The sequence below is a fragment of the Heterocephalus glaber genome, unplaced genomic scaffold, assembly GCF_053883595.1.
Source record: "Heterocephalus glaber isolate CG9 unplaced genomic scaffold, H.glaber_assembly_v1.0 deba00000546, whole genome shotgun sequence".
Lineage (NCBI taxonomy): Eukaryota > Metazoa > Chordata > Mammalia > Rodentia > Bathyergidae > Heterocephalus > Heterocephalus glaber.
Genome location: NW_028258147.1, coordinates 4,867,887 through 4,887,077, shown reverse-complemented (window position 1 = coordinate 4,887,077; position 19,191 = coordinate 4,867,887). Strand labels below are relative to the sequence as shown.

The window sequence follows — 19,191 nt, the reverse complement described above, 5'->3', positions numbered from 1 at the left end:
TTTATTCACAAATGCAGACAACCGAGCAGTAGTTAGCAGATCTTTGATGTATCAGATCCCTCCTGGGTCTGGGGTTGGAAGCTGACATTTTTATCCAGCTGTGAATCCTACTGTGATTTCCCTAGGGAGCCCAACAAGTGCCACTTGGGCTAGTGTACTAGCCACGTCATACAGTGACACATTGGGAAAAAATACGTCCAATTCCTATCCCAGCACAGAAAACACCTCCATTGTTACCTAATGGATAAACAAGTTTAAAAAGTACAAATAAAGGTTGGAATCTAAAGTTCCATGACCCAGTCACAGACATCAGAGGTGACTGGTGTGACGGGTCCTTACACGGGTGTTCTCCCTCTGTATGGCTGCTGTTCACTAGCAATGTCACAGTTCAGCATGCAGCTCTGGGGTGCTGTAGACCTGCTGGGAGGGACCATGGTCACGCCCCTCCTATCCCTAGCACCTGCACAGCACCATCCTAGGGGACACCTGTAAGGGTGTTCCAGGGATGGTACCAGTAGGTGCTGTGCACGCTGACTCTCTCAGGAATGGCAGTGGCAGCTTTGTCATGCCAGCTGTGTTGGGGCCCGGGGAGTTGGGTCAGCAGCCACACCAAGTCAGTGCGAACAACTTGCTCCTCCCTGAACTTCTCCCGGGGGCTCAGTGCCTCCAGTCCACAGAGCCACTCTCCCGAACTGCCTGCCCAGAGCCTGCTGCTGTGAGCCCCAAGTATCTGCTGTCCCCAGGAGCTCACAAGAGCCTTGGGCAAAAATCCTTACTTACCCCCTTAAAAAAATCACTGAACTACAGACATTCAGAGCACAGCACATTATCACAAAGCAGGCCGCACTGCACTCCATCTCCAAGGGAAACAACCATGCTGACTTAAAATGCCACCCAGGGTTACTTTGCTGTGTGTGCATATGTGGTGCTGGGATCAAACCCAGGGCCTCTCACATGCTAAGCAAGTGCTGTACCGTTAAGCTATCCCCACAGTCCACTTTTGCCTGTTTTTGAATTTTCTATTTGGCAACACAGTCTTTATACCTTTGGCTCTGGTTTCTGTCACTCAGCATCTGATTTGTGCGATTCATCTTTCTTATGCTGTACAGGTGCAGGTTATTTTCATTCCGTTATTCTATGTTGTGGGACTGTGCCACCATTTATGTCCATTTTAGTGCTGATGGGCATTTGGGTGGCATTCAGTTAGGGCCATTATGAAGAGGGCTGCCACGAACATGCAGCCCATAGCTATGGGGAACAGCTATAGGTACTTCAAGTGGGCCCATGGCTGGAGTCCTGCACAGTACAGGGACGTGAACTGGAGGCCTGGCTCCAATGCACTGGGCCCTGGCTTCAAGCCTCCTCCCCCCGATGGGCTCAGACCAACCCTGCCTGGGCCACTTAACTCAGCTGGGTGTCCCAGACCCCTTCCTGGCCAGCCAGCTGTCACTCAAGTGGCGGGGTGTCACTCAAGTGCAGAGGGGTGTGCACTGAGAGCCACAGGCCTGCTCTGAGGTCAGGAGCGGTAGAGCGCCTGCTTAGCATGCAGGAGACCCTGGGTACCCTCTCCAGGTGGAGATCAGGAGCCAAACCCCAGTCCTGCCTTGAGCCCCTGGGTGGGAAGCTTCTAAATACATTCTTTGGAGGTTGGAAACAGAGAGGTAAGAGGAGAGCCTGGAATGTCATCAACTGTACCACCAAAGACTCAGCCCTCCTGCCACCTGTGGTGCCCTCACCGCTGCCCTTTTGGCTCCTCTCCCTGCTTCTGCTCCCCACATTCTGTGCTGGACCATGGTTTCTCTTAACAAGGGGTCCACAGGCTGAGCCCCTGGAAGCTTTGTCTGGGGACTGCGGGCCTGCCCAGGGAAGGGCTGGGTTCTTCCTGAGCTGGAAAGCACAGGCTAACTCTTTAATACAATGCCCTCTCCAGGGCCTCCTAATCCTTTGGCCTCCTGCAGACCATGTGAATCCTGATCTGTCTGACCGGGCAGGGTGCCCAGGAGTAGCCAACCTGCTGCCAGGAGCAGGCAGGGACAGGGTGATGCCCACTGCCTTGACAGGCTCCGGGACAAAGATCAGGACAACAGGACTACACGTGGGGGAGGTGGCAGAGTGTCCTCTACTGGGTCTTAAACTCCATTTCAATGGCTCCAGGTATGATGTACATGCAGCCTCCCAGGAAAAGCCAAAGCAAGCTCTAGGAATTGGAGAGCCAGGTTCCTGTGGGTAGGGGTCTCTCTAGGCCTTGCTTTTCCTATTAAGGCAGGAAGGAATATACCTCTTGGGAAAAAATGAACATTAAAAAAATATAAGGTGGGCCGTGGATTTAGCTCAGTGGTTCTGCCGCCTGCCTTGCAAGTGCAAGGTCCCGAGTTCGATGCCTGGTACCAAAAACAAAAAAACAAAAAAACAAAACAAAAAAAATATAAGCCTTGGGGAAAGTACCATAATGCCTCAGTTCACAAATGCCTCTGTTTGCAAACAATTCAGTTCTTGAACAAAAGTGTTAGGCAAAATTTTGCTTCCATTCTCAAACTCTGTATCAGGTGACAAACACAACCACAGCCATTTTCCCCATACAAACACAAAATGCAGCCATCTTCGCCCAAAGCATAAAATAAATTAAGTTTGTAACCTGAGGTGCCACTGTATCAAAATACTCCAAATGTATAGAAAAAGTTCTTCCTGAAGGCAGGTCTAGCAGGATGGGAAAGCCAGCTCAGACACCCTTGCCTGCAGACTGGAGCCACAGATGTCTGGGCCCAGTCGGGATCCTTTTGTGTGCCCTGGTATATCGAAGGGCCCTTGGAGGCCAGGGGTCAGCACGTGGCTGTGTCACCTTGCTCATGTGTTGGATTTCCTGCACATCCATCCACTGAACACCAACATCCATCATTACTGCTCTCAAGCCCTTGCCGAGGGAAGCCCTCCCACATTGGCCAGACCTGGAGCAAGCCCTTCACACATGCGGTGTCACTGCTGTCCCCTCTGAGGTACCTTTATTATGTTCCTTGTACTGAGAGGAAACTGGAACTAGGGAGGCAGGTGACCAGACTGGGGAGGCCACTCAGAGCAAACCAGGGAGTTTGATGCAACTCCCTGTGGACACCAGTGTGGCATTCCTTCCACAACAATGTGCCATCCTGGGCCACCATGCTGCACCTGTGGAGCTGACCCTCCCTGTCCCAAGAGCGCCTGATACACGACCTTGGGCACACACACACTTCCAGAGCCAAAGGGCGCGCACATTTGGCACTCAACTCTTCCCTTTGCAGTAAGTTCAAAAACAATCTTGGTAAATGTTTTTCCCAGGGAGCACACTGTCATTCCCACGCCACCTCCCCCTCTTGCAGCCATGAAAACAGCCAGATGTGTAGTTTTCTCAGAGGCCCCCGGAAACCTCCACTAGGGACCCCGCCACTCCTGATCTGAAACAAAGGCCTGAGGCCACAGGGAAGTCCCCATTCATGGCTGTGGGATGTCACCTCTGAAACCCAGCATGACCTCTGGGAACCAGGGAGAAAGTTCTGTGAATTTCCCTGGGAATGACAAGTTTCCACCTGGTAGAAGCCAAAGTTCATGACAGCAAGTGTAGCTTTCCAAACATCCAAATTCTGCACTCTGTCCTAGACAGAAGTTCCCCTTCCAGGAGTAACACTTGTATCCTTCTAGCTGCAGAACGACTCGAGGTGGTGCGCGTTCCCAGACTAAGAACCTGTATCCTGGGGGTGGGGCAGCCAGCAGGCAGAGGCTCAGCTTAGCCAGCTCCCCATCTGTCACCCTGCTTACTCTCAAGGTAGGAAAAATAAACCCCAAACTCTGTCACCCGACTGCCCCATTAAACCTCCAGAGTTGGAGGCCAGCGTGTGACTCTCTGCCATAGAGCACAAAATCTGGGTTTCTTTGGTGTTTGAAGACAGGGGAGCTCTTGGCCCACTGGTGGGGAGTGGAGGTTGGGGTGGGGAGTGGAAGTCAGGATGGGGAACAATGTGTGGTTAGAAGTGTTGCTTAGAAAGAACAAACAAACCAAGTAAATGGCTACAGCGAAGCAAGTGGGGACTGGCTGCCTTGTCCCCAGGAAGGGTAAAGGCCACGTAAGTCTAACCAGTTGTTAAGAGAGTCAAGAAAGCCCTGTTTTCTACAGGCTCCATCTAGGAAGTGAATCAGGAGTCCCAGGCTAGTGCTGGGTGTAGCCAGGTGTCCACATAGCGGCACACACTCCCCTCGTAGTCAAGGAGGCTCACTGACATCAGAGGAGGGAGGGGGCAGATGGGGTAACCACAGCAAAGGCTTCCAGGTGTGGATTTCACAGCTCTTCTTTCCCCAAGAACCTGGGAGCAAAATGGAATGTCCCCTCTGAAGTTGCGTGGGTTAGGAAAGGAGTCAGGCTTGCTGGAGATTGCTTCTGAAGACAGACTTGGGGCTCCGACGTGGGTGCAAGGGGCAAGGCACCATCTCTCGCCCAGTGGCCTACGCATACTCCCATCCTCACCATTCTCTTGGCCTTCATCACACCGAATCCCCAACTCCCCCTCCTTTTAATTGTTTAATTTTATGACAGACTCTGGCTAAGTCACTAAGTTGCCTGGGCTGAGCGCAAACATATGATCCTCCTGCCTCAGACTCCAGGTGTGTACCACGACGCCTGGCTGTTGTGTTGGGGGGGTACCAGGCATTGAACCTAGGGCCTCAGGCATCCTCAGCAAGTCTTGTACCACTGAGCCACATCCAGGCCTTTCTCTGCTCTCTCTCTTTCAGTCTTGGTACCCTGCAAGGCAGCTGCAGAAGCCCAGATACTGAGGCCAAGATTATCTGGCCACTCCTATGCCCAGAACTCTAAGGGATATCCAAAGTGGGAGGAACCTCACAAGACACAACTCTAGGTAAATCAGTCAGTACCCTCCCTGCCTTGGAGTTCCCATCTGGAAAGTGGGCACAGTACCATGTGGAAACTCCCTCCCTCCAGAGCAGGTAATAGCACCAGCCATGCCCACAGGATTTCAGAGATCCTGGTCCCATGAGCCTTCACCTATTTTGCCTTCCCTTCAGCCTGGTCTTTGCTACTGCAGTGCCCAAAGATGCCCAGGCGGAGGAGCTGGTATCCAGCCCTCAGGGCAAGCAGGAGCCAGGGTCAGGCAGAGAGCAACTGAGCATCTAGAGCCAGGCTGTGTCCACAGTGCACCTGACCAGTGGTTTGGTGTCTCCTCCTCTTCAACAGCCAGGCAGGCATCAGCTCCCCTGTGCACCCCACTATTATAACATCACACCTAGGGAGACCCTTGGCATCCCTTGATTCCATCCAACAAAGGAGTTATGGGCACCAGAAGGTCAGAGTACAGAAAGCAAACTCGTCGTTCTTTGGCATCTAGAGCCTTGTGATCCAGTGCCCAGTGTGGCTCGCCTGTGGGACACAAACGCCTGTGGATGCCAGCCTCGGCTCCTGCCTCTTCTCCTGGTTGCTGGACAGCAGGGGGAGGCAGATGTCTGGTGGCTCAATGAAGAGGGCAGGCCTCCCACGCCACCAAGGGGCCGGCGCACGTGGCCTCCCATATTACCCCTGAGCTCTCTGTATCCTCAGCTGTCCCGGCAGGAAACTGCCATGAAGACAGCTTCCCCTCCAGCCACCGCCATGACCCACAGCATCAGTGCTGTCTGCACCCTTAGGCTTCCTCCCTGGATGTGTCCACCTGCTAATCCAATCCTGCTATGGCAGCAGCTTTGGACCCAATTCACCAGGTAAGTCAGGCGGCTCAGGCAACAGGAAATACAAAATGGAAGTTCCCTGGGAGCTGGTGGACCAGCCCCTCATTCACAGATGAGGAAAATGAGGCTAGAAAGAGGACCGTGGCTCTGAATATACAAACAGACCATCCTCTTTGGCAAACCTGGTTCCTTTTTCTCTGAGCTCTGCAGTTAAATGCTCAACTCAGAAGGACTCACTTGGGTGTCTTACCCATGCCTGCCACCAAGCCCAGACACACAGACATTCTGAGCAGAAGTCACAGGAGGCCCCCGTGGCAGCTATGGTTGATCTGTAGACATGGTTGTTCCCTGTGACTTCAGCGATGTGACTGTGCATGGACAGAACCAGATTTCCAGACTCTCCCAGGGCCTAAGAGTAAAGCCAGAGAATTTCCCTGCCTAAGTGCCACCCCCTTGGGAAGCCAAGTGAAATGTGAGCAGAGGACTGGCTCCCACCTTGTGTGTCCCCACAAGCCAGCTGTCCTCAGCACAATGCCTCTAGTACCTGCGCCCACTGTGGCCACAGAGATGTCAATACCAGATGGCCTGGGGATGAGAACCAACTTTGTGAGGTGCTTCAAGGGGGGCCATGAGCCAACAGTGGAGGTGACAGCACAGGACAGGGGAAGGGACCCAGCAAGGCCACTGCATTGGTCAGCACTTGCTCCTCTAGGAAGTGGTTGGCCACATCCTCCAGGGCTGGGTGTAGGATGCACTCACCTGAGCAAAGGGCACCTCTGGCTCCTTGTCCCTCCTGGGATGGCCGCCTAATGTGCCAGCTGGCTGGGAAAGTGCATGTGAGCTGGTGGCTCCTGAAGCCACTGACTGGCTGCCCCCTCCCAGAACTATGACGGCCTGAAGGTGGCTGAGCACCACGCATTCAGTGGCCTGGCTTACGTGGCCCTGCCACTAGCTGCTGACTGTGTGTCCTAGGCTGACAGCATGTCCTTCGGAATCCGCTCGTCCAGGCCCCTGGGGCTGGGCTCAGGCTGAATTTAAATCAGGAAGGTGATGCTGTCAGGGTCAGGGCTTAAGCAACTGGGGGGAGAGGCACAAACAGGGAAAGAAGGAGCCAGTGCCATCAACCAACTGTCAGCCCCCTAGCTGATCAGAAAGATCAATCAATGAAAACATACATCTAGTTTTTTGTTGTTGTTGTTGTTGTTTTTTGGTTTTTTGAGACAGGTCTCGCTATTAGTTCAGGCTGGCCTTGAACTCAAGGCAATCCTCCTGCCTCAGCCTCCCAATTGCTGGGATTTCAGGCCTGCACCACCACGCCCGGCCTCATCTAGTTCTTTTAATTGTGTCTCTGTCTGAGAAGCAGCATTGTTGTTAATATCCATGAGGGGCAGCAAGGCACAAGAAGCCTTCGTAGTGGCCACAGCCTTCCATACGGTTTCCTCTAAATCCTCTAAAAACAAAAGGCCCTCTGAGGTTCATGTTCATTTGAACAAGATCTTGCTCAGCTAGCCCCCAACACAGACATACACATATTCATACCTGTAATCCCAGCACCTGGGAGGCTGAGGAAGGAGGATTACCACGAGCTCAAGGCTAGCCTTGCATACATAGTGAGTTCGAGGCCAGTCTGAACTACATAGCAAGACGCTGTCTCAAAAAATATACATACATACATAGATACATAAAAGGAAAAAAGATCATAAAATGCACCACCCTTCCAAAAAGAAGAGAGTAGGTGACACTTCCCAAACTTTTTGAGCCTGGTTCCCTTTAATTTTAATATTTTATTCATTTATTAAACATTTGTCTACTAAAGTCTTGAGGTGCACTAGTGTTTTTTATGGAGTTTGGCATGCAGCTTGCTTTATAGAGTTTAAAAGTAAAGCCCAGAGCTCCATATGGTGCTACCTCTGATTTATTGTTTAGGTAAACTGAAGCATGGAGCAATGCTGCCCTGGGATTTGTACAGACTGTCTCACACTCCCTTGCTGTCTTCCTCCCACCTCTTTTTTTGGTAAGCAAAGCTCCTTTTTCCTGGTTCCTATCGGTTGTTGGATTGTAACAAGAGGCACCTCCTCCCTCCTCTGTTCCCCTCCCTGAGGAGGAAAATTCAGAGGTGGCCGTAAAAAGACCAACATCTCGCTTCACTGCACCTCACTGCTTGCCTCCGAGATGTCACTGGGAATCTGATGCTAGAGTCCAGGTAGGGTCAGGCATGCCAAGAGGAAGCTACTTAGAGGAAGTGAGACGGAGAGACTTGGCGCTGAGGTTGGATGGAGGTGTACAGATGGGCGGGTTGGAGCTTAGAGCCAATCAGAGAGCATCTGTCCAGGCAGAAGGGAGCCGTGGACGTGATACACCACTGAGTGACGACGTGTCAGGCGGGACCTCAGGGGCTGCCAGGGTCATCACGAGGGTGACTTGAAGAAAGGCTGTTCTGACTCAGTGCCTGACGGTGAGCAGCAGTGCCCCGTAGAGCTGGGGTGAAGAAGGTGGGGGCTGGCCACCTGGGCCCCCTCTGAGCTCAGCACACCCTGCACCCTCATCCGGGACTGTGGTATGTGACTGCCCCCCAGAACTGGAGTTCCCATCCGAAGTAACTTGGCCCTGGAGCACCAACTAAATGGGAAAGGTCCTTGAAGGATACAGCGCAGCCTGGAGATCACAGTGGGTGCTCTGGTGCAGGAGGCAGCAGGAGCAGGGCCACACTAGGCTAGAGCTGGCACCAAAAAAAGAAATAAAAACAAAACACACTGATGCTTAGCATGTGCAAAAAATATTGTATTTGATCTTCACCACTGAGGAGGGCAATATGTCCATTTATTCCTGGGGAAACCGAGGCCAAGGAGTGAGTGTAAGACAAAGTTAGCAAGTGTCAAAACTGAGACTAAAAATCAAGTCTGTAACATCCAAGTCTGGGCATCACATCAAGAGACTTCCCTCTGTCAGCAGGATATTTTTCTGAAAGGAACTCTTGCGTGGAAGCAGGCCACAGGGAACAGACCAGTGCGGAGCCCTGCTCTGTGGGTGTTCACACCCTGCCCCCAACCCCAAGCGCTCAGTGGCCTCAAACTCTGCAGAACCCAGCCACCAGGTTGGAAAGCCACTGGCCCCCAGCTGCCCCCAGCCTGCTGGTACCAAACTCCTAAGATATTGTCTCCCTCGGCCATGAACTTGCCTCCACAGAGTCACACGGGAAAATGGGGTGCTGAGAAACTTCATCCAGAGGCCACTGCTGAACTCAGGTCCTCCCTATGACTGGCCTGGCCGAGGCCCAGCTCAGGAACCCCAGGAAGCAACTCAAGGTGGAGGGACTTGAGTAGAAGGCTTGGGGTTCCTGTGCATTGACAGGACCTGCTCCCTCAGCACCACTAAGCCAGAGGTTCCAATACCAAGGGCAGATTGGGTGGGAAGGCCAAGCCAGAGGCATCAAGGCCTGGTCCCCAGAAGGACACTGCTCTGTTTCCTTCCTGCACACGTAGCACTGAGCTGAATGGCAAGGGAACTCGATGGTTTTTAGGGTCCAATGCTGCAGTAGCATTTGCCAGTCACCGCTTTTTGTACTGGGGATCAAACTCAGGACCTTGCGCTTGCCAGGCTGGCACTGTGCCACTCAGCTATATCTATGGCTCTCTTCACTGTTTTTTGTTGCTGTTGTTTTTCCTCCTAGTACTAGGGATCAAACTCATTGCCCTGAGTCCCCTGTCCCTTTTTACTTTTCATTTTGAAACAGGGTCTCATTAAGTCACTTAGTTGCCTGGGCTGGGCTCAGACTTTGCAGTCCTCAAACTTGCAGTGCTGGGGTTATAGGCATCTGCTACCATGCCCAGCTACCACTGATTGTTTATAATTGAAGCAGTGAGTTCTGGTCAGGCATCTGGACTCTTGAAATAAAAAATGACTCTTCCCCTAAGGAAGTACTTTCCTGCTTCCCTTGCAGCTAGATGTGAGTTTGTGACTACATTCAATTCTACAAAATGTAACTGCAAGTGGCAAGTGCAGATTTGAGGAGGCAGCCTGAAAGAAGAACCTGCAGCCTTATTTTACTGTTCCTTTTTTTTCAGATAGGGTTTCACTATACAGTTCAGGCTGGCCTTGAACTTGTGGGGATCTGAGTGCTGGGATTACAGGTATGTGGTACCACATCCAGCTTTCTTCCTTTTTTCTAATGGCTGGAACAGCAGAAACCATCCTGGTTCATGAGGCTGCATGCAACTGATGGCAGAACTACCATATCAGCTCTGTGAATTCCCATTATATGACAGATGTAATGTCTGTCTTGTTTAACCCATTATTTCTTTTTAGTTGCCATAAGCAGCCAAGACAAGTTCTAAAAAATAGCAGCCCTAATGCTGCACTAAAGAGTCCTTAGGTTGGGGACAGCACAGGAGACCTGAGGCTCTCCACCTATCAGGAGTCCCCTGCTTCCTCTCATACCCACCTGTCCATTTTTCTGAGACTCAGGACCAGCACCTGCCTGCCATCTGCCTCCCTTGTTCTGGAATCAGGTCAGGAGTCACGCAGTTGGAGAGTACAGAGTTGGCAGAAGAGATTTGGATTCCAAATTAGTCCTGCCACTAGCTCACTCAGCAAGTATTTACTGAACACCTACTTTGTTCCAGGTCTGTTTCTAGATGTAGACTAGAGCACGAACGGAAATCCCCGTCCTTGTGGAACTTACAGCTTAATGGGGGAGCTACAGGAAGAAATGCACATACATCAGTGATGGGTGCTACAATCTTATGGGTGTGAGAGTGTGCGCCATGCGGACATTTGGGAGAAGAGCTGGCTGTGTGATCTCCTCAAGTCCTTGTGCCTGAGCCTTGGCTTCCTCTCTCCAAAGTGGCTGTGAGACCGAGGCTATCCGATGGCAATCTGTGCTAGCCAAGCTGGAGTCCTATGGCTCCCACCCGCATGCTCCAGGAGGTGGGCATAGGATTCGGGCTGGATGATGACCGGGGGGCCTATAACTCAAAGCTCTGTGAGTTTCAGCTCTGTGGCTGCGGCATCACACAGAGCTGTTCAGTTTAAGACTCACAAAGTGCCCTCCTGTCAGGCTTTGCCTTGCCATTGTCCCATCTACCCCGACCAGACTTGGTCAGCCCAGGTCCCCAGGGGCCTGGCACTGGGAGGGCCCTGCTCCCCACCCCGGGCTGAACGCAAGCCTCTCTAAGCCCCTCCTCTGAATTTGCTTCCCTTGGGCTGAGGCACACAGCCTTCTGGCTGTGACAATTGGCGGACAGGGTGCCACCCTACACCTTGGCCCTAGGGAAGTTCGAGGTGGCTGACCCGATGGGGGATAAGGCTACGAAGGAAGGGAGGATGGTGGCGTGTGTGTCAGGGAGAGGGGTGGGGACAGAGGAAGAGAGGGAGGGCAGAGGCCAACCTGAGCTGGGGGTCTGTGCTGGCCACTGCTGTGATGATCCAGGGTGGGACCAAGGCTCAGTGACAATAAAAGGGCCCAAGATGCAAGAGTTGAGGGGAAGAGACTCCTCAGCTGACAAGTGGCTCTGCATTTGTGCAGCAAGCCCTCATCCCACAAGACCAGTTGCCTTTCTTCCTTTCTCTCTCTTTCTCCATTTTTTTTTTTTTTTTGGTGCCAGGGATCGAACTCAGGACCTTGCACTTGCAAAGCAGGTGGCGGCTCTCTCTCTCTTTCTTTCTCCCATTCTCCCCTTTCTCTCTTTCTTTCTCCCTTTCTCCCCTTTCTCTCTCTCTGTTTTCTTTCTTTCTTTCCTTTCTTTCCCTTCCTTCCTTCCTTCCTTTCCTTCTTTTTCTTCCTTTTGAAAAGGGGAAAAAGGGGATAGAGAGAGGAATTTTATATAAGATATAAGGCAGCCCTCCTCTTGGGCTTCTCTCTTGTTTATTTTTATGGTACTTGGGATTGAACCCGAGTGCTCTACCCCCTGAGCTACATCCCCAGCCCCATTTTTTATTCTGAGACACCGTCTCATTAAGTTTCCTGGACTGGCTTTAAACATGCAATCTTTCTGCCTCAGCCTTTCTTTCACCAGAGTTTCTTGACCACCTATTCATGGCATTCACCTGAATGGATGCTGTGGACACTACATGGCTCACAGCCAATGAGAGACACAGACACACACAGTCACAACACATGGCGGCAACTCTGTGTGTGACTCAATACCTGAGGATCTCTTGGAGAGTCTAGCTCTAGAGCAACTAGATGGCTCTAATCCTCCATTTACCCCGATGGTGGAGAGGTGGGAAGAGTTTGGACACAACTCTAGACTTGTCACCATCACTGAGTTTCTTCAAATCTCAGGAGAGAACTGGTGTGGAAAAGGCTAAGTTCTGTTACCAGTGACCATGGTCACACCTGTACACACTCCTAGCAAGACCTTTGGGAGCTACAAGGAACTTGGGCAAGGGACCCACCTCCCCAGTCTGTACACCCTCATCTGGAAAATGAGTGGTAATAGCAGATGATTTCCAGAAGGCTCTCCAGCTTGAGAATTCTGTGCCCTATGACTTTCCAGATAACTTAGAAATGCTGTGGAAATTACCCATTGGCCACTGGATTCCATTTTGAACAGCAGCAGGCTGCTGCTGGAGGAACCTTATAGGCAACACTGCTGCAAATATACAGAGGCTCCTGGTAATGGATCTTTCATGGAGGTCTTTTTGAAGGGTTTTCTTCACTAGAATACCTATAGTCCTTTTGCATCTGTGGCCCCTAGAGTCACCGTCCCGGTCTGCCTTTGATCTTCTAACAGCCCCTCAAGCGGATGGGACACATGATAAAAAGACTGCCCAACTTCTCAGTGTTCCCGGGAACAGGATATGATAGGAAACCTTACTGGCTGAGCAGTCCCCTGTCTCATACCCAGAGGCACAAATAGGAAACCAGTCAGAACGTAGGAAAGAGGTCTAAGCCTGAGCTAAGCACTAAGCTGATGTCATAGCAGCCACCTATGTCATGCAGCTCTGGATCCCAAGCCCAGAGCCCATACTCCCAGCATCTGCTCCTGCTAGCTCTGCCTGCTGGTCAAGGAGCCCACTGGCCAGACACAGAGGCCCAGGACACAAGCTGGTCTGGTCCACCCATTCCTGAGGGCTGAAGCCAGGGGCCAGGGTCAGCTCCTCCAAATCAGCAGTCTGGCACTCAGCTGGGACACTACTGGGACTCTGGAAGAGATAGCCCTGCCCTTTACTGCCCGGATAACTGTGGAATACAATGTAGTTGCATCTAGGAAACCACCTCCCCACTCTAATCCTGCAGGGTGCTTCCCCCGCCCCCCATCAGCTAGATGTCAAACACTGCCAGCAGGAGTCCCTTTCTTCCTTCAAACTCTTGAGGAAAAGGCAGGAGGGTAGCTGTCTGCCTTCTCCAGGCCCAGGGTGACTCCAAGGACCCCTGAGGACCCTGAGGTTGCTAGCCTCTGCCCCTCCCTGGGTGGCCACGCCCCACAGGTCTGGCCACATTGCCACCTGGTGCTGTGTCAGAGACCACCCTGCTCAGGCCTGCCTCAAGCCTGCTCCTGCCTCAAAATGAGCCTAGTCTCACAAAACACCTGCTGAGAATACCTGTGCCTGCCTGTCCACCCCAGGAACCTTCTCTCAGCTTGGATAGCTCATCTCTCCCCAGTGCCTGCCTGCAGTTCACTGACCCCACCCCAAGACTCCCATCACAGGCCGTGGTCCCTAACCTGCATCTCTCCCACATGTACAACTGATTCCCCCTCAGCCACCCTAGGAGGTGGTCTCCTATCCCCACTAGACCCTTATTTTAAAATTCCTTTACGGAAACCCCACCTCCTCCAGGAAGCTTTCTCCAGACCACCCCTCCAAAGCTCATGGTTCTTTCACATGCTCCTCCCTCTCCCTAGCCAGGCTTCTAGATCTACTGCTACATAAGCTGCTGACGCCCAGAAGCATCAGCAGAATTCTGATGCTTTGGGGTGCCTTAAACCCATCAGGTGCTCCATGCATATGCTTCATTAATTATCAGAACTGTTGCTGCCCAGGAGTTGACTCAATGCCAAGCCCATTACACAGTCCTGCTGGTCTTCAGAGCAGGCTGAAAAGCAGGTTTGCAATCACTCTGTGGAGGAAACTGAGGCTTGGAGAGGTTCACTACCTTATCGATGGCCGCACAGAAGTGTCTGACCTAGTCTGAGTGTTTCCCCCGCACCAAGCTGCCTTTCTTGTTCTCATATTTATCCATCAAGCGGCTATCAGATTGGTAGTACTAAATCAGTATGTTCCTTCAGCAGCTGAAGGAACACAGACGACCAGAAATCTTATAATGGTGGAACTAGAGGTCCTTTCCACTCTTTTATTCTATCTCACAGATTAAAAAAAACTGAGGTTCAGAGGTATGACTTGCCACATGCTTCAGCCAAAAGGATAGCTGAGTGAAAAGCACTGCAAAGGCCCTGAGTTTAACACTGTTTACTGAGGAGGCTGCAGGATCTACCAGTATTATAAGGTAAGCTCCAGGGGACCTGTCTGGGGATAATTCCCAGCGACTTGCACTATAAGCCTATGTTGTCTTGCATCAAACTGCAGAATTCCAGCAGCTTGAGGGGTCTATGCCATTCCTGATGACAGCAGCCTCATGGGGCCAGCCTCCCTGAGTCCCCAAAGAAGGGTGCAAATTCAGGACAGCTTGCACCTTTTAGCCTTTCTGGTCCATCTTCATTGTTGTCATCGTCACTGTCATCGTCGTCGTTGTCCTCCTCCTCATCCTCATCCTCTCTTGCTTCTGTGCCCTTCTCAAAGCACTTCCCCATAGTACTGTAGGTTGTAATAAAGGCATTTGGGGCATTGGGTGCCTAAGGCTCCAAAAGGCTGAGAGACTTGCTGATTGGGGCAGAGGTTGGGAGGTGGACACATTTTGCACATCAAGCTCCTACCAAGGGCCCTCCCTATGCTGGGCCTGGGGAGGGCTTCATGGCAGAGATAAGGTTTCTGCGAAGTGCCCAGGTACCTGGAAGAAAGCCAGCCTTGAGGCTAGCATCGAGCAGGGCTTGGAGATTTCCCCACTGGTGGCTCAGGAGCATGCATCCCCCCTTGATGGATAAACAGCGGGCTCGTCCACCTCCAAGATAGGGTGGCTCAGCCCCGTCAGGCTCAGAAGCACTATGGACTAACTATTTTGCTTCAGGGTGGTGCTAAGCGGCTCCACCAAAAAGTTGTAGGTGAAGGCCCACCCTGAAGTCTTGCTGCCCTGAAACCAGGGCTGAGAGCCAGCATGCTCCAGCACCTTCTCAGCCTGGAGGATGGAGCAAATCTGCAAAACCACCATCCTCAAAGCTTTCCCCACCCATTCTTCAGACTGCACCTTCCCCCACTAGGAGCACCTTTCCCTCTTCAGGCCAGGCTAACAGAGTCTGGGCCCACCCACTGGCCCACCCATCCACCTACCAGAGGCCCAGGGCCCCCCACCAAGGTTCACTGTGGTACCCTCTCATCGTCCCCTTCCCATAGAAGCAAGTTCCACCCCAGGAGCACCAGCAAAAGCAGAGTCCTTTCCCTGTCTGGGCTGTCACCAAAGTCCTCCCGGCCTTATAGTGCACCCCTACCTCCTTCTCCTTGCAGACAAGAGCTCAGGTGGGGAAAAAGAGAATATGCAGAATGCTTCTTCTGGGCTGAGGCTCTAGCTGTTCCCAAGGGCTCTGGGACGCTCCCTCTGGTTGGGTTTGCAGCCACCGCCTGTCCCCCTCAAAGAGAAAATAACCTTTCACTTTAGAAGAAAGAGTGTGGGTTTCTCTAAGGTGCGGTTCTCTCACATGAGCAGGACAGAGGAAGAGCGGAGGGAAGGGAGAGGAAGTAAAAAAGGATTAAGATGGATTATGTATGTGTGCCAATTCCCAACGATGATGTACTCATCCTTATCGCAAACGTGTTCTAAAAGAAAATAAAAGAGGAAAAAAAGAGCGGCAGGCGCCGTTTCTAGGATGTTTCTGAGATGCAGCCCAAGCCTCTTTCATGAGAAACATTCCTGTTTACACAAAGGGGTCGGAGAGGGTCCCACCATCCTGGCCATTCCCAGAGAAGGGATCTGTCCCTTTGGCGACACGAAAGCAGAGTTCCCCTCTGCCAGGTGACTGGGACGGTGAAAGGTCCCCTCGCTCCCCTCCATTTGCCCCAGCACGACCTCGGGTGGGTTGAGCCTGCGCACGTGGAAAAAGCTCTTCAAACCAGTAAGCACAGCGCCCGCCTGGGCCCTTACTGGAAGCCTTTCACCTGTTTCGGGGACTTCCTCCTGAGCCGCCGGCCTGACGCTCCGCCTGGAATCAACCGAGACTGCACAATACGGTCCCTCGTTCCCAACACGGAGAAAAGGACTACCCTACCCTCGTGGTTCCGCGGGAGAGAGGCGCTTCCCAGTACCCTAAGTTTCCCCTCTCTGGCACGCAAACCCCTTCAGCCCCGCGCGCTGCTTTTGCCCACGCGCCCCCTTGGCCACAGTGCGCTCCTCTGCCCCAGTCAGCAAGTCTGGGGGGACTCCACGCGCGAGCCGGCACCTGCGGCGGTCCCGAGAGCGGAGGGAGCTCGGATGGTGCAAGGTCAGGGCTCCGCGTGTGGCCCGCGGGCACAGAGGATGCTCCGGACCGGACCAGGCGGTGCAGAGGGCCTCCCCGCAGCCCCGCCCGGCCGTGGGTGTAGGGGCGACGCGGTAGGGGGTCCCGGAGGGGCTTGGCTTGGCTACTCACCGTCATTTTGGGAGAGCGACGCAAGTGGCGATCGCAGCACAAGCAGCAGCGCCGAGAGCGCCAGCGCAGTGTGCATCGTGTCCTCTCCTCCGGGCCCGGAGCAGGTGGCTGCGGGCGGCGCAGGGTCCGCGCGTCCGGACGGCAGGAGCGTGGGCGCCGCTCGGGGAGGCCTGGCGGTGGCTCCCGCTGCCTGGCAGTGGCCAGAGGCTCCGAGTGCGCTCCGGCGGCCCCTCCCCCGTGCCGCAGAGTCGAGCTAGGGCGCAGAGCCAGCGGCAGAGCGGCGGCGGCGGCGGCGGCGGCGGCGGCGGCTGCGTCCCGGGCGGTATCTGCGCGACTACGGCCGGGCGGGAGCTGCAGCGACTCAGACTCAGGCCCCGTCCGGTTCGCGCCTGCCCCCGCCCCTCCCCAGGAGCGCGCCCGCCGCAGCCCAGGCCGGACCGGGCGGGGCAGCGGCTGGGCGGGCGCTGGCCCACGAACAATGAGCAGAGGAGGAAACTCCGCCCTGGAGCGCTGCGGGCGGGGTATGCGGGCGGGAGGCTCCGCGCCAGTGGGTGCGGGTGCGGGTGCGGGCGCGCGTGTGTGCGCGCGGGCTGGGGGCTCCAGAAGGACAGCCGCCCCCGCGTGCTAGTGCCTTGCGCAGAGCGTTTTTGTAGGGTCTGGTGAGATCCCCGACACCAGGCACCCTTGCACGTAAAATCCGGAGTCGTGTGTTCATTAATCCCGACCCCTCGGGGCTTCCTTGGCTACTGCGTGTTCTGCTGCAACGCACGTTTCCCACCTGCAGGTGTAATTCACCTGCGTTGAGCCTGGATCCCGCACGACTGCAGGATTTAAAGCGTCTGTGCTGCAGGAGGCGCCAGCAACCTGGACCGCTTTGTTCCTTAACCTCACCAAGCCTAGGTTCCTCCCTTAGGAACCTAGGAAATAGGAACCTAGGAAGCAGGAATGGTGGGTTTTTTTTTTTTAAGGCGACGATGTCAAGGATTATTAATACTTGTCTTTGTTCTAAGGGCTTTACATACATTAATTGGCCTTTCACATTTAGCCTCACTTTGCAGACAAAGAAACTGAGTCAAAAAGAGGGTAAGGAACTTGTTCAAGATCACGTCCATGTTAAGTGGCAGACTTGTCTGAGCGTAGTTTGGAAAAATACTTCGCTCAATACCTGACATATACTAATTGCTCGATAAGAATTAGTTATTTTTTTGCAACATGAAAAGTAATGATAGAGGATTAGTTTTGGCGTCAGGCCCAACTTGGGCTCAGAATCTGCCTGCGCCAAGTTATTCTCTGGCCTCGGTTCTTTTCATACGAAAAATAGGGATAATAGCACCTACTTTCAAGAGTTGCTGCGAGACTTAAATAATACGAGAAAGGCACTTAGCCTAGGGTCAGGAACAAGGAATGTCTCAACCAGAGAAATGTGTAGACTTGGAGCATAGGTGAGGGGTGGAGAATTATATAAAGCTGAGTTTACCGGGTGAAAGAACAAAGAAGCCACCCCCCCCCCCCAATCTGCTTTGGGGAATGCACACTCTGCAAAGGAGACACCGCAGCGACGCCTGGATGCAGGCTGGAGGGGGAGGGGTGATTAACACTAGTACGGGGAAGGCGTAAATTGTTCCACGTGACTCCTGGGTTGCTAATCTGGAGTCTCTTCTGCCACATGGGGCTGAGTGGAGGGATTGGCCCCCCGGGCGTCGGTGGAGGGACAGAGAAAGAGCTGCAGCCCGGGCTGGGTTTCCGTTAGACGGCTTCATACTTGGGGAGAGCGGACTAGCTGTTTTCATCCGGAAGTTTCCACAAGATCGTTCTGGCCCGGTTTTCCACGACACATATGGGAAAGACAGAGGGTGTTCCATCGGAATGCTCTGGGATGTGTGTGTGACTATCTTTGAAGTTGTTTTTAGTCCTGTTCTCCTGATATCCGTGCCAACGAAAGGCATGCTTCTCCTGAAACCGAGCAATAGTTTTTAAAAACTGGGACTTAAAATTTTTGCTTCGTACGCTGATTTAAACTGGTTTTGTGCTCAATGAATGAGCTCCTCTGAAAACTCAGAAACAGACTTACCGTATTAACGTTGTGAAGCTTGGAGCATTTTATTCTATTTCATACGACTTAAGATAGGTACCATTACCAAATTCTGCTGAATTAAAATGAGAGCGGATATCTGCACTGCTCTTTGTATCTGAAGATGGCCAAGTCAGAATTGTGTTCCAACTAAGGAGCTTGCTGGCTTACAACACAAGACTGTAACTGAAATGCAAACCCCTTATGGATTTATTTCATTTCAGTTATTTCTACACAGGTGTTTGAATATTTACTGATAAAGGTACAGCTCTCCAGATACAGATACGAATGTAAACATGAATGCCAGCTGGGAGATACCACACAGGAATCTGTGGTGCTAAGGTTAGTGTTTTTTTCAACAGTCCCTGGCAGTCAATATTAGATGTCACGATTCTCAGCTCCAAGTTTAATTTGGAGATGTTACAGACCACATCCCTAAGTACAGGCCCCGTAAGTCCTCTTGACTCTCAGTCACAACATCTAATAGGGGTGGGACAGAGTCTCCTTCATTTCACAACACAATAAAAATTTAGTGCACACATTTATCCACCCTGAGGCCACTAACCTACTCAGAAGGAGCCAGAGATGCTCTTACCAGGGTTTCTTAACCACTGAGCCCTGAGTTCCCTGAGGACCAGAGCAGTGTTTCATGCATCTTGGAAGCCAGTGCCCAGGAGGACCTGACCCTGAGAAGATACTCAATACACCAAGGCTGAAGAGATGAAGTGGTTGGGTTTT

The 19,191-nt window shown here is 52.7% G+C and overlaps 1 protein-coding gene and 1 long non-coding RNA gene across 2 annotated transcripts in view; both read right to left on the bottom strand.

Annotated features, from left to right (window-relative positions):
- Positions 1-16,833, bottom strand: part of Podxl (podocalyxin like) — a 48,722-nt gene extending 31,889 nt beyond the window's left edge. Inside the window, exon 1 of the mRNA XM_087204421.1 lies at positions 16,383-16,833. Within this exon, the coding sequence (XP_087060547.1) occupies positions 16,383-16,458 (76 nt within the window). The 5' untranslated portion in view covers positions 16,459-16,833. The remainder of the gene's footprint in view (positions 1-16,382) is intronic.
- LOC147829599 (uncharacterized) lies at positions 14,015-16,371 on the bottom strand. Its single transcript, XR_015448630.1, has 2 exons — positions 15,249-16,371; positions 14,015-14,460 (listed from the first exon to the last, which is right to left on the bottom strand). It is a non-coding gene; the product is annotated as an uncharacterized LOC147829599 (long non-coding RNA).
- Positions 16,834-19,191: the final 2,358 nt, after the last annotated feature.